The 14,641-nt window shown below is 40.9% G+C and overlaps 1 protein-coding gene across 1 annotated transcript; it reads left to right on the top strand.

Annotated features, from left to right (window-relative positions):
• Positions 1–413: 413 nt before the first annotated feature.
• LOC141013412 (probable pancreatic secretory proteinase inhibitor) lies at positions 414–6,791 on the top strand. The gene is made up of 4 exons (XM_073487130.1): positions 414–654; positions 2,088–2,119; positions 4,514–4,626; positions 6,470–6,791. Exons 1-4 carry the CDS (start codon positions 603–605, stop codon positions 6,513–6,515), a joined length of 243 nt encoding a protein of 80 aa, XP_073343231.1. The 5' UTR covers positions 414–602; the 3' UTR covers positions 6,516–6,791.
• The last annotated feature ends 7,850 nt before the right edge of the window (positions 6,792–14,641 follow it).

The following is a 14,641-nucleotide window of genomic DNA, read 5'->3' as shown; positions in this document are numbered from 1 at the left end:
GTTCATGTTATAGTCAGTATCATAGTAATAATCAATCGGAGGCAGCAGTTTACCATTAGATCTTAGACAGCACTGAACTCCTGTGGTGTTTGTGTCTGCTTTCAAAATAATGTAAATGTGCTTAGACTGATGTGAGAAACATTTTGAACTCATGTTTCCGCTGTTTAAATAAGTTGTTCTGACACGTGATGGAGCCACACTTGTTTTTCTGCTGTTTAAATAAGTTGTTCTGACTCGTGACGGAGTCACACTTGTTTTTCTGCTGTTTAAATAAGTTGTTCTGACACGTGACATAGCCACACTTGTTTTTCTGCTGTTTCTGTTGGGGTCACTCGGTGTCACTCCTCTTCCTGATGGTTTTTGCTGGTTCAGCTAGTTGCCGGCACAGACAGAATGTTGATCCCGAGATTAAAGTCTGAACAAAAGAGAGCAGCAGCCGTCACAACAACACCGAGCTCGTCCTCTATATGACAACAGCACGCCAACACCAAACATCACAGCCACAGAGGACCTGCACACAGACACATCAGCAGCCAATCAGACGGCTTGAAAACCCAAAGACTTCACGTCATCTCACATATCTTCCTGAGTTTTGATCCAAGATGTTTGGCAGGACTCTTCTGCTCATCTGTGTCGCTGTTTTCTTCCATACAGGTAAGACTGGGCGACATCAGGGGTGACACATCTACACAATGTGTACATATAGAAACCATGCATTTGCGTTTTCCTGCACATAAACTGTATTTATAAATGGAGATTGTGTGATGAGAATGAACATGCCTCACGTAGACTGCAGACCAGCGTACACTCTGACTTCTAGTGATAGCTGCAGGTGAAATGTTCAGTCTACACAGTGCTCAATAAAACATCCGCCAGAGGAACATTTATAAACTGAATTTTAAATTATGTATGAGTGAAGAATTTACATTGAAAACATTACTTCCTGTTAATGATTTGTTCATTTGATCCTGGACTGTAAAGTCTGTTTCAATCAGAGCTGCATAGATGAATCTTTCAGCACTTTTATGACGTTAAATAATAATGACAGAGATATTACTGCGATGATGGTTTTCAGGTATGTGCGGGCGCCGCAGTCGTGCTTAATGACAGCTGTTCTGATGCTGCTGAACCTCGTTGAGGTCAAAAATAAGCAGGCGTATGCATAGCTTTATAAATGTGACGCAAAGACAGCGTCTGCATTTGTCTTTGAGTGTACACCCAGGGGCCACAAAGGGTTAAATTAACAGTTACTCATCACTACACTGAAACGTGTTGCACCACACAGATCATTTGTTAATATCTCATCAAAGTGTAACAATGATGTAACTTACTGATCGTATTTCATAAAAAACTAAATTGCAGCTTGTGTGATATCCTCACAAGATGATCTGTGATGCAAGTCAACCTGTGGACATGCTGACTCATGAGCACTCAGCAGTCATTACTGCATTATGAATGAGACCACACTCATCTTCAATCTTGGCCTTAATTTTAACCTTATCTACACAACTGTAATGTTGCAGCACTTGTGACTGTTGGGATGCTATTGCTCCTACAAAAATCTGTCCACTGAACGACAGACAGACAGACAGACAGACAGCTACAACAGGTGTCTCCATGCTGACTCCCATACAGACGATCATTGTGTAATAATGTGTAAAACATCAGCCTACAGGACCAGATAACATCAGCTGGTTACACGTTTCCTTCTCAGTCCAAACTGTATGAATCTAACGCAGATACCCAGATTTTTGTTGTGTCTGATAGAAATGAAATTATATTTTCTATATATATTGGTTTTGTTGTTTAACCTCCTAAAACTGTTATACAGCTTGTGACGCTAACATCACTTCCTGTTTACATCTCTACAGATGTTTCCCACAAAGTGATTCACACAGAAATTCTTAAGCATCTGATATTTTTCTTAGTTTCAATGGTGCAAATTGTTTTAGCAGAAACTAGTTTGAAAAAACTTCATACTTGCTGGAAACAGAGTTCATAGTCCAGGTAAGATGTGCAGGTCAGGTGTACGAACAGTGAATACTGGAAGATAAATAAACCTGAGAAACTTAACTGTATCTTTTCAGATGCTGAGGATCCATCCAGGCTCAACAGGAGGGTAAGAACTAAACATCCTACAAACTACTACGACTACTTCTATTACTACTACTACATTAACTGGAATACATTTAAAAAGTAAATTTAAGTTTCGGTCTAAAATGAGTACATACTGTGGCCAGCAGAAATGATGTCCACTGATAGATAATCATAACTCTAAACATGTCTCAGCAGACTGTTATAATCATAGACCCACCATGACTCGCGGAGAGTGACAATGATAATTGTTTTGCTCTAAATGACATCGTCACGTAATCACCAGCCCTTTTCACACAGAGACTCCGCATTATCTCCACAGTGAAGGCTCGCCAAGTCTCCACATTTGTTTGTTGTCACAGAATCAAGCAGCTCCGGTGTAAAGCTGCTCCAATGTGTCACATGTGCGGATCCAAAAGAGGCGTGACGGTACACGTCATGATGATGACGGTACACGTCATGATGATGACGTCTGTGTGTATTTTTCTACGTGGTTCCCCCGGTGTCCTCCTGTTAATCTAAACATGTACTCACATCTTACATGTACATGTACCTGACATTAAAAGGCAGGTTTTTCTCGCCACTACGCTCATCAGGGGAAATAAGGTGGGTCTGTGTAAATTAATTAATTAAAGAATATGATCTGGACCTGCTCCAATTCAAGTGTCCTGAGATAAATTCTGTTGTAAATTGGTGCTTTTTAGATAAAATGGACATGATCTGACTTGTCATGTCAGCAGTGGTACCGTAAAGGTATACATTCTTATTAAGATCATTTAAACTCCCCAATAAATGATAAAAAAGTAATTTAATGGTGATAGTCCTGTTGAATTCCTCAGATCTGTTTGTAAAGACTTTATCGTCTGGTTTGAATTCTGGGTTGTAGAAGAGATACGGTCGACCCTCACAGAGGATCTCAGACTACGAACAGGCACTTCTGGAACTAAAAGATCAGAAGTACAGTGAAGAACAATGAAGGTCTCCAATCACATGTTAAATCAAATGTAAAACAGGAAGCGAGTGTAAGATTGAAACAGGACTGAAGATTTCTGTACTGATGCTGCTGCAGTGATCGAACTGTGAAATCACTGTCTGTCACATGTTTCTTTAAAGTCAGTTATATGTATATTTTTAAAATATGTCATGATTGAACAGGTGATGTTAATACTTAATACTGATAGTTTATCATGTTTTAGTTTCATTTTGTCAAATTTGTTTCTATATATTTTCATTTTTACTCATGTAGGTGGACTGAGTTTTGGTCATTCCTCCGTCTGGGGACCTTTGTCTCTGGCACGTGGTGGGGGACCCTGACCCTGACCCTGACCCTACACCACTTTGTCCTGCCTTTTTAAAGTTATCCCATATGAATCATTCTAACCCTAAACACACCTTGACTCTTATACCTGACATCTATTTCCCATTTATGGGACCAGCAGCTCAAAAGTATTGTAAAAAGACTCGTTGTCTTAGCTCTTCGTTGACCCTGATCACAGGCTGGCGAGGAGACTACTCGATAGAAATATGGAGGATGATGGATCAGTGTTTAACTCCCAATTAATAGTATTATAACAAGATGTTTTATCAAGGGAAGGTTTGTATTGAATGTTACTTGTGACACTGCACCAGAAAATACACTGCTCAAAAAAATAAGGGAACAGTTGATGCTCACAGTAAAAACAGTCAGTCAGTTAAACCTCAGGATGTCAATCTGTCCATTTAGGAAACACAAGTGATTGTGAGTCAAGCTCATCTGTTCTGGTGCAAATGAAAGTGACACCAGGTGCAATGGTGAGGCAAAAACAAGACAACCCCCAAAGAGGGAATAGTTCTTCATGTGGTGGCCACAGACAGTTGCTCTCTCCTGATCCTTCCCGACTGATTCTTCTCTAGTTTTGTGTTCTGCTAGTGTCCTTGTCACTACTGGTAGCATGAGGCGGTATCTGCAGCCCAATCAGGTTGCACAGGCAGTCCAGCACCTGTAGGATGGCACATCCATACGGCGGCCACAAGAAGGTTTGCTGTGTCCTCCACCACAGTCTCAAGAGCACAGAGGAGATACCAGGAGACTGGCTGTTACAGGAGGAGAGCTGGACCGGGCCGTAGAAGGGTATCAACCCAGCAGCAGGACCGGTATCTCCTCCTTTGTGCGAGGAAGAACAGGAGGAGCACTGCCAGAGCCCTACAAAATGATTTTCAACTTGAATAAATTAGTCATCAAGAGCTGAAGTGTGATTGAAGTGTTCCCTTCATTTTTTTTAGCAGTGTCTGATTTTATCTTCACCTAACTCATTGCTGAGTGAGTCTAAACCTGATCGTAATCTGATTGTGAAGTCTGGCTCTGAGTCACAGACATGTAATGTCAGAAACAATAACCAACCCTAACCTGAACTATCTCTGTCTGTTGTTTTTATTGCAGCCCTCCTGTGTGGGGATGTCTGTGACTCAGATGTGTCCTCTGAATTACTCTCCAGTGTGCGGCAGTGATGGCAATACCTACCCCAACGAATGTGCTCTGTGTGTCCACAGACTGTGAGTTGTGATTCATCAGTAATTCTGATTGTGGAAGGTTGTTTTTTTCAACCCCGGTCCAAACTCTGATGGTCTGGAGGTGCTTTGGTGCTGCTAACATTACTATTCATCAGAAATACAGTCAATACATTATTGGTGTGGTAAATTATTGTGTGATGCTTGTGTTGCGTTGGTGCTGGTAAAAGTGGGAGATTTGTTCAGAGCTAAAGGAATTGACTGTATGGTAGGCAAGAAGTGCCCATCAAGCCAATTCAGCCTGTGTGAGGTTCTACAGGAAGCATGGAGGGACATTTCTTCAGATCATCTCAACAGACTGACAGCTAGAAAGACACAGTTGTGAGAGGCTGTAACTGCTGCAGACAGATGACTCTTAGACCAAAGAAAATATTGAAGGACAAAATTATTATTTCAAATGCAAGTAATGACTTTATACCTTATCTTTTCAATGTCTTGACTTTGTTTTCTATCCATTTTGCATTAGAATTAAAGTGGGTGTTTTCATAGGAAGCATGAAATACTTTAGGCAGCCCAAACTTTTTTTGTAATTACAGATGATAATATGAGCCGAACAATATGAGTGAAAGGTTGAAACTTAAATCTTGAATGAAAAATCTTCGAAGTTTTCTATTATCTGAGTATTTAGTATTTCCCCCGTTGACTGAAGTGAAAGCATGGAGGACAGTCCAGGACGGTCAGGACAGTCCAGGACAGACAGGACTTGTTGGTCTTCTCTGGTCTTCAGTAGTTGTGTCAAAGCTTTGAGGTGTGTTTGGGCTCATTATCCTGCTGCCGTATGAATCCTCCTCCACAAAGATCAGACCAGAGGGTGGAGCATGTCTCTGAAGAATGGAGTGGTGCTTCTCCTCCATCAGGGTGGAGTCTGAAAACATCTTCCTCCACCATGTTTCACTGTGGCTGTGAGACACTGTGGCATCATTCTCTCTCCTGTTCATCTCCTTACATTCACCCCTCTGTTACTGAAAATAATCATTCACTGGAATTCATCAGTACATTTACTTTGTTCATCCTCACTGTGAAATTCTGATATTTCTGAGGCCACCTCAACTGTTTGTCCTTGTGTCCTCCTGAGAAGTGGTTCAGAAACTGTTCCTTGTCCTCTGAGACTCTACAGGACAGCCTTGTTCTGACAGGATGACTGCTTATTGGACTCTTGTGTTGTTTATTTAGTAAATTGTGTATCTGTGATGAAGTTGCCATCCCATCTCTTAGTAAACTAAAGTTGATGTATTGACCCTGTGATGGTGTGCTCACTTTGGCTCTGCCTGATCATGCTTTAGATACAACTAATGGAGTTTCTGTAAAGTGCTGTAGAGTTCCAGCACTGCCCCCCAGAAACCTTTAGTGTGAACATGAGTTGATGCTGAGAAAACCCGTCTCTGGCTAGAATAACAACCTGATTTCTGTCACTTTCATTTACTTTATGAATCCTCAAACCTTCTGATTATTTCTAAATGTATGTGGTAATTTTAGGGTTATAGATGACCATAAAACCATTAAATCCAGTTGTATTTCTGTTAAATGTTTCATGAATCTGGTCAAATGTGATGCAGATATTTAAACATTATGTCACTATTGAAATATTTTTCTTGAGTAAGAGTCAGACTGGGTCAGTAATTGTGTAGGTAAACTGTTTATTTAATGTTTTAACAGAATGAGGATGAGATGTGCTTAAATGTAAATGATTGACAGCGTTACCTGTGAGAAGGTGTTTATTCAACAGAAACGTCTGTTTAAAACCTGCTTGTTCTACCTGCACACAGGCACAAACAGCTGGTATCGATTCATCAGCACTGTTGTAATCCATCATTGTTTTTGTTTGCAGGGACACAAATGCCGACATTTTGATTATGAAGGACGGTGCCTGCTGAGGATGACATCATTGTACTCGTCCCAAACTGATAATGTCATCGGACTTCTGTGTAAACGATGACATCATGACATGCATCTTTGACTCCTGTTTGAATGTAGCTGTTAGCCTGTAGCGCACATACACACAGACACTTACACACACACTTTCTTGACTGCAGCCATATGTAGTAATAATCTGAACGCATTAATTTTATAATGCTGTGTTTTATATTTTCATATGTTTGTAAACACATTTGTGATTGTAATCTTCCAACAATAAAGATGTTTTCAGCTGACGTCAGCTTTGTCATTTCTGTGAGACAAATGTGGTGTGATGAGGTGTTCGGAGGGGGTTGTTTGGGTGATGTGTGGAATCAGGCGAGTCCCACCCCCAGGGTTAGAGCTGGGGGTAGGAGTGGAGGAGGTGTTAGGGTTAAAGTTGGGGTTCGGTAGGGAGTAAGGATACGAAACCTTGATCGGGTAGGGGGTGTTGTTGAAGGACCCGGGGTGTTAGGGTTAGGGTTAGCCTACCCTCTTTTCCGGAGCTGTGAAAGAGGGTTTTGGTGGCTGTTTCAAAATCTGAGGTTGTGGAAGAAATGCGGTGGAAACAGATGAGTTGTGATTTGATAATGCCTTTGAATGTGTGTTTGGGGTGGTAGCTGGCCTTATGGAGCAGTGAGTGTGTGTCCGTTGTCTCGAAGTAAACCTTGGTGAGAATTTTGTTGTGTGGCGATTATTGATTTGAAGTAAACTGTGGTGTCTAGGAAGTTGACCTGGTGTGGATCTACTGTGTATTTGATCTTGATGGAGGGGTGGTGGTTATTTAAGGTGTTTATGAAATCACGGAGAGTGAAAAGTCATGTGGCCAGGCTCCAATGATATCGTCCAGAAAGCGCCAGAGGGTTTGTGCTTGCATTTGGCAAGTGCCTCTCACTCCCACTCGCTCACGTACAGGTTCGCATATGATGGTGCAAATCTCTGTCCCATGACTGTCCCATGCACCTGCAGGTAGTGGTTGTGATTGAAAAGAAAACCATTGTTAGTGAGACAGATCTGGAAAAGTTGTGTGATTTCTGTTTGTTTCTGTCGGGTGCCTGTTGAAGATCACTGCAAAAACTGATTTCGAAGAAAGTAAAAAAAAGCCTTGTTTCGAGAAAAATAGTCTTATTTTTTGTCTAAATTTTTCACATAAGAAAAATATTCTTATTTAAAAAAAATATATCTAACTTTTTCTTAATAAGATTTTCCAGCTAATATCAAGCTGGATTTAACCAGTAACAAGATTGTTTTCCTTATTTTAAAACTGAGACCACTTGCACAACTTCTCAATTTAAGAATCTTAAGAAATGACAGCAATTAAAGTTTTTTCCATTTATTCACTGTTATTCACAGGCTTAAAAGCATGACAAAAAATGATAATACAGTTTAACATGACTAATTTGATATAATGTATTAAACAGACAGTAGACAACATACACAGTTCCGTGCTGCCCACTTCCTTTTTACCAAATAAATTCCAAAACTTTCCATGACATTTCTATAACTTTTTGCCAAATTTCCATGGCTGTATTTATGAGTCACAGCTGCTGTAAAAACAGAAATAAATCAAATTTGATAGTGCAACATCAGCCTTAACATGTATTCCAAACCTCTAAGAAGTAATTTGCAATTACAAGCTACATGCACTCAGTTAGTTAAAATCTCATGAGATGATAAACTCATTTTCTTTCTTGCCAAAAAGTGGGAAAAGGGAATTTAATCACATGACAAATCAATAAGTAACAAGAAGTTTCAATGCAAAAGTGTCAAGAATGCATACCCTTATTTCAGCCACAGTTTGCCCACTAGATGACACAACATGAGACAGTGTGCCCTTTACATTACATCAGATGAGCCTTTGTGTAGCCCAATCACATCCCCAAGGTAATATTTCAAAGCCGTAATACGGAGTGAAATCTACAAGGTTATCGACAGATACCAGTTCAGTTGCTTGTGTCAAGTTTGGTACCTCTATTTTATACGCCATATAATCTCTATCATAACAAATGGTGTCATACTGTTGTAACTCAAAACAGTACAATGATGAATTAATCACATAGATATTTCTCACAAGTCCAAATTCAGGCAAATTAGAATTAACAGCACTCACAAGTAATGACTTCTCCCGTATATATTTGTTGCCATTTAGATTAATCCATTTTACAGACACTGCATGGTTTACCTCATCATTTCCAAGGAAGACTCTCATTTTTTCTTTTAAGTATGACATGTTGCTTATTTCTGATGTTGGTCCAAATGTACAAGAAGTACTTACATTCTGACAACATTCATACATTTGATTATGCCTTATTAAAGACTTGCAAACATTTTTTAAATTTAGTTTTGAAGCCCACTGTTTGAAAAAGCAATGCTTTGTTTCGAATGCCATGCACATGTGACGAACCGTTGGTCCTAGTAGTTTAATCTGGGATGGAACATGAATAAAATGATGTTGCTTTGGAGTGATGTTGTTATCTGGGAAAAGGTTCTTCATATGTTTTAAGTGCTGTTCAATGTTTTCAATTTGTTAATAGTCTGTAGACAAATAACAGGAACAAACACAATTTAAACAATCTCTATGAGCTCACGAATGACTGTGTACTATTCATTACCTTTAACTGTATCAATCAGAGATGGCAGAATTTTTAGTAGAACAATAATTTGCCCTGAGGACTGCTTTAATTTATTGTCACTGGAATGTGCTGTAGACTATAGGGCTTGGTTTTGTCTCTGACATCAAGTGGAGAGTAGGGAAATCCAAGTGTAGCCCTGGCTAAAATACATTTAGACATCAGGGCCCAGTATTTCAAAACTTGTAATCTGGATCAGAGTAATCCGGATAATGAAATCCTCCTTTTCTCAGTCATGGATCACGGTGATCCTGCTGACTTTATCTGAGTATTTCAAAACACTGGCAGGGTGGATCACCGTGATCCCGACCTGGCCGGATACGGATTTCCAAATCTCAAGTCTCCGCCTCCGGGATCTGAAACATGGCGGACTACTTCACGAAAGGAGTAGCTGAGAGCGCAACTTTCACGTCAAAAGTGTAAGTTTACCGTCGTCTAATGTGTAGCGGTTTTAAGACCATACGAACGCCAACCAACATATCATGCAAGCCAACTTTTTGAATTGTCACCTTATGAAAAACCAGGCCATAGCGATCTCTAATTGAGCTGCGGCCGTGCTAACGGGAGCTAACCCGGCTCCATTGACTTGTGTGTTAAGCAGCTAGCGGGCTATCATTAGCGTCAAGTCATTGGCAACACAGCAGACTTATAAATAGGCTACATGTGTACAGACCTGCTGCAGTACTTAGAAAACATAACGCTACACAGTATGAGTATTAACTATACGGTTTGTTCAGAAGTGTCAGAATGCTACAGTAATGCTGGTGATGGGGGACGGCCTTCCACTCCGAAACACCGCTGTTCCGAATCCGACTTTCAAGTTCCAATTACTTCCCAATAGTGTTAGGGTCAGGGGTTCCCCAATAGCCTTTTCGGAATAGCGGGGTCTTTAGAAAGAATGGGAAACCCCGCCATTACGAAGAATGGAAGTCTATTTTCGGAACAGCGGGGTTTCGGAAAGGCTGGGTGTAACCCTGGTGATGATATCATGTTTTTGTGTACATAAACACAATTTGGGATTGTGGATTAAGATACTCATACACCTTCTACTTTCAGAGTCCACTCACAGCCATGGACCACTCAACTACAACAGGGCGAGTGCTGGAAATCCTTGGAAATGCTTTAATTGTATTGATACATTTAAGATTTTCAAGTAATTGGAGTTTGAATAAAGTGCTTGAAACTGCTCAAAACTGTAATAGCATTACTTTCATGGTATATACCTTGGTCAGTGACACAATTAGAAACATTTTTTCATCCTAATTTCTCTCCCGTATATAGAAGGCTCTCACTTAACATAATTATGGTCATTTATAGAAGGATCTGATTTGATGAAGTAAAATAATCAGTGTGCACTTCTGATTCAGACTCTGAGACACTGAAACAATTCAAGCAGGATTTAGTCGACACCATTAGTGCTTTAGTGGCTGATGCTTTGTTAGAAGTGTTTCACCAGAAGTTCACCAGTCACATTGCTTCGCATGTTCAAAGAAAAGTAAATGGCATCATTGGCAGTTATGTACGAACTGGCTTGCAGAGTAACAGAACAGAAGAATTACTCAGAGCCGGACAGAACAACAGATGCATCGCACACATGCCAGTTGACATGAATTCTAAACATAAACCTGCAGGAGAGGCTGGCAAACACTCGCAGTCACATGCTGAAAACATAATGAACTCCAAAGACTGTGGGCGACATCCTCGATATCAGAGTCCTGACAGAAACTACTGGCACCAAGGTTGTCATCCAAACAGAGGATAGCCAGGGCAATCTTACCAAAATGCAGGAGCTGAGCCCAAGCACCAAACCTGCCAGTAGAACTGTGACACTGATTTACAGACCAAAGAGTGACCAATACCCAGATGGACATTATGATGTGCAAATCAACAACCAGACAGTGAACATAAACAACAAGGGCAAGTGCTGCCTGTTTCATGCTTTGGCACGAGGCATGAAACCAAAGGCCAGTGAAGAAGAGATCACTTCAGAAGCACAACGCCTCTGATCTGCAGAGGCCGACACTCTCCGCAGATACCCAGGCCAATGGGAGTCTTTTGTCAAGCGCAAAGTGTGGACTCAATCAATCAGAAGAGCAGACTGGTTCATGGCAGAGGGAGCTGACGCCGAAAAGAGAGCAAGAGCCCTAATGAAAGAAACCCAGGACGTTCTTGAGCAAGAAATTGGTAAAGTAAAACGGTACAAAGAGTGGCAGGGGGACAGCAAGAACAGAACTGGAATTGGACAATTCATCAATGGAGATCACCAGCCACCAGTGAATAGCATTGTGAAAGCTCGACAATTTAATCAGAACAGCAAATTAGCAGAAGCCATGCTTGAAGTGGCAACAAAGTCATCTCCTCTCGACAACAATCAGATTTCCTGAAGTGGAAAAGTATCATGGCCATGAACTTCCAGTTGTTTATGTGTCTAAAGAAATACATTATGAGTTTCACAGTACAACGTCAAAGGACTTCCAAACGTGTTTAGCTATCGCCATGAGCCGGGATGATGTTGTTGGAACGTTCAAACTGTTGGTCCTTGGAGCAATGACCAGATTCAAGTTGAATAGCACCAGAAACTTTGAAGACTTTCAGAAAGATCACGAGTAAAACCAGACTTGAAATTTTTGAAAACAGTTTTCAGCAACACAGTATAAAGATGGTAGAGACTTGGTCCATCCAGCTTAAAGACAAGGGAGTCATGACGGATAACGATCGTACCACCGTCACTGCATGGATCAACAACAAGGGCTACAACAATCAAAATGATCCACACAGGGACAAAGTCTCCAAACTCCTTTAATAAAAAGGTAACATCATTTTATATAATACTATAAGTAAAGCATGTATGTAGCATTCATATGTGATTATTTATGGTATTAGAATAGTTAACAAAAGGGCAGGAAGTACATGGAGTACAGGAAGATCTTCATAGTACAGTTGAGTGATCATTCACTGCCACACAGTACTTGAGTGCAGTCTACCTCCTGAGTCTGTAGGAGAGGTTTTAAAAAAAGTCCTACAGTGTAAACTTTGCATTATGTTGAGCAGCTGACCAAAGTGGATTTGTGTCTTCTTTACAGTGAACAGACATCTGAGAATTTGACTGGTGAACAAGAACAATGAAAACTATGGACCTGTCTGATCATGACACAGAGACCTGCCAGAATAGAAGAAGCGTTGTTTCCTTTTGTTTTAATTCAAAATTACTTTAGTTCACTATCCGGGGACTTGTTATAGAAGAAAACACACAAGTGGGTAGTTCCAAATGTAAATAGGAACTACTTACATTTGCAAATTTGTAAATAGATGAATTCAAAGATGGAGGAGCTCATGGGGCTTTTAAATGCTATGACCTTGGGCTTTATTTTGTGTATATACTACAAAATATTAGAATAAACGGGGATTATGGATATTGTTCAGTTTGACAGTTGTTGGAAACTTGAATAAATCAGATGCCGTATGTCAACCCACTTTTGGACTGTAATGAAATTATGGGCTTTATTTTAGCAGCTGGTCTCTTTATAATCACTATCTCTTAAGACAGGTTGTCAACTTTTTAAGTAAATAAATGCAGAGGGAATACGTGTGTGTGGCACAGGAGGGGATATTTTATTGTTATTGCTGTTAAAACAACAAAGAATAGCCTCTGCTTGTGTGCTGTGGTTATCAACCATAAATTAATGTGCTGCACCACTTCTTAGATGTCCACCTTGTTTCAAACTCGTCAAATACTGACGTTTTTAGTTGGTTGGCTGATCGGGCCGGCCTACACTATTAAAGAGCACATATTCCATCTTCAGATAAAGGTGAACAGAAGACTCGTGAACAACGGATTAATATTTATATTTTCCAAAAATATCTTTCAGTGCTTGCCATTTCTCAAGTATTTTTTCAAAATGAAATTCCAAATCAATCAAGCAATCAACCAAAATGACAAATTAAATCAAATCAAAGCAAGTTTGTGACAGAATAGGTGTGCGCTTATTACACCTACTCTTTAGAGTCAAACACTGAAAATGTTTGTATACATATAAGAAAATCACATACACACAAAAAGTCAAGTAAACCCATGTGTTACAGCTGTCGCCGAATCTCAGCCTCTCTTGGGGTTGGTGTAGACTCTTGTCTGTCAAGCAGGTACGTGACGTCAGGATTCGATTGCTCCCTCCCACTCCGCGGCTGGAGGATCCTGATTGCAATGGACCGAGAAGCCACCCGCCAATCAGACGGAGCCATCTGAGGAGGAGGATATAAATTTCCGGATTGCTCGTCAGTCGGGAGCTGAGAGCTCCATGGAGCAGCGTGCCACCTGTGTCTTCGTCATTTGTGTTTGTTACATGGTGAAATCCATATTGTGTATCTGAGGCACTAGAAATGTTCAGTAGCCTACTCCCTTGTTAGGTTGTTAACTGTAGGGGTGCTGCTTTGACTGTTTTGGTTGGACTTAGACAGGGAGACTTGTTTTTCTTTGTGGTTTTGGTAACTGCTGTAGCTCGCCTTTTGCGGGTCCTCTTTTGGATTTTATTGGTTTATTTGAGTTCAACAGCACTCCAGGCTTTTCTCCTGTTAGAGTCGCCTTTGTGTATTTTGTTTGCATGCCGCCTCCGTTGTCAAATAAATAACCTTTAAATTACCAACTACAACTGGTTTTATGTTGCGCCTCATTCCCTAGAAAGAGCTGGGTCGTAACATAAATGGGGGCTCGTCCGGGATATTTCTCTTAGAGATTCCCGTAGCTAAAAGTTATTTGATCGCGGGGAGATTGGATTATTGAAAACAAAATAACTAAGGGACTAATTGTGTGTAGCTGAGGATTGCTGAGTGAACATGGCGTTATTTGACATCGAGTCCTTTTTGGCGAACCCTTCCCTTCGACTAATTGACAGTTGCCGTAAAAATGAGCTGGCTCAAATAGCAGACCACTTCAGCCTCACGTATTCTAAACAATTACGTAAGGAGGATCTTAAAGCCTTGATTATTGGTAAACTGGTGGAATTGGAAATGATGGTACTATCGGGGCCGTCAGAGTCCGCTGTGCTTGAGGATGGTACCCTGACTGAAGCGGCAGGTGGCCAAAAGCTTGAGGGTGATCCTCATGGTGCTCAAGCAGCCTTGGGAGTGGAGGGTAAGATGGATGAGCGGATGAAAACTCCGTTTACGTTGCCTCGCTTTGATCCCCTTTCCTCTGCCAGCAGTGGGTCCTGAGACGGGGCTCGGCTAAAAGTGCGCCTTGCTCGTCTCCAAATGGAAGCACAGGAAAAAGCACAAAACAGACAAGCATAGTTACAGCTGGAGATTAAAAGGCTGGAAATTGAGGCGGACAAAGCCGTAAGACTGCGTCAGCTAGAGCTTGAGTCCCAGAGGGAGGCTCATCATGCGCCGAGCACGTCCGCTGATGCCGCGGATATGTCTTTTCCTCCCACCCATTTACCAAGTAGTGCATTTGACATTAGCAAGCACATTGCTTTAGTACC

This window comes from Pagrus major, chromosome 18 (assembly GCF_040436345.1).
Source record: "Pagrus major chromosome 18, Pma_NU_1.0".
Classification (NCBI taxonomy): Eukaryota; Metazoa; Chordata; class Actinopteri; order Spariformes; family Sparidae; genus Pagrus; species Pagrus major.
Note: the sequence above shows the minus strand (reverse complement) of the source record. Positions and strands in the feature narration are given on the sequence as shown.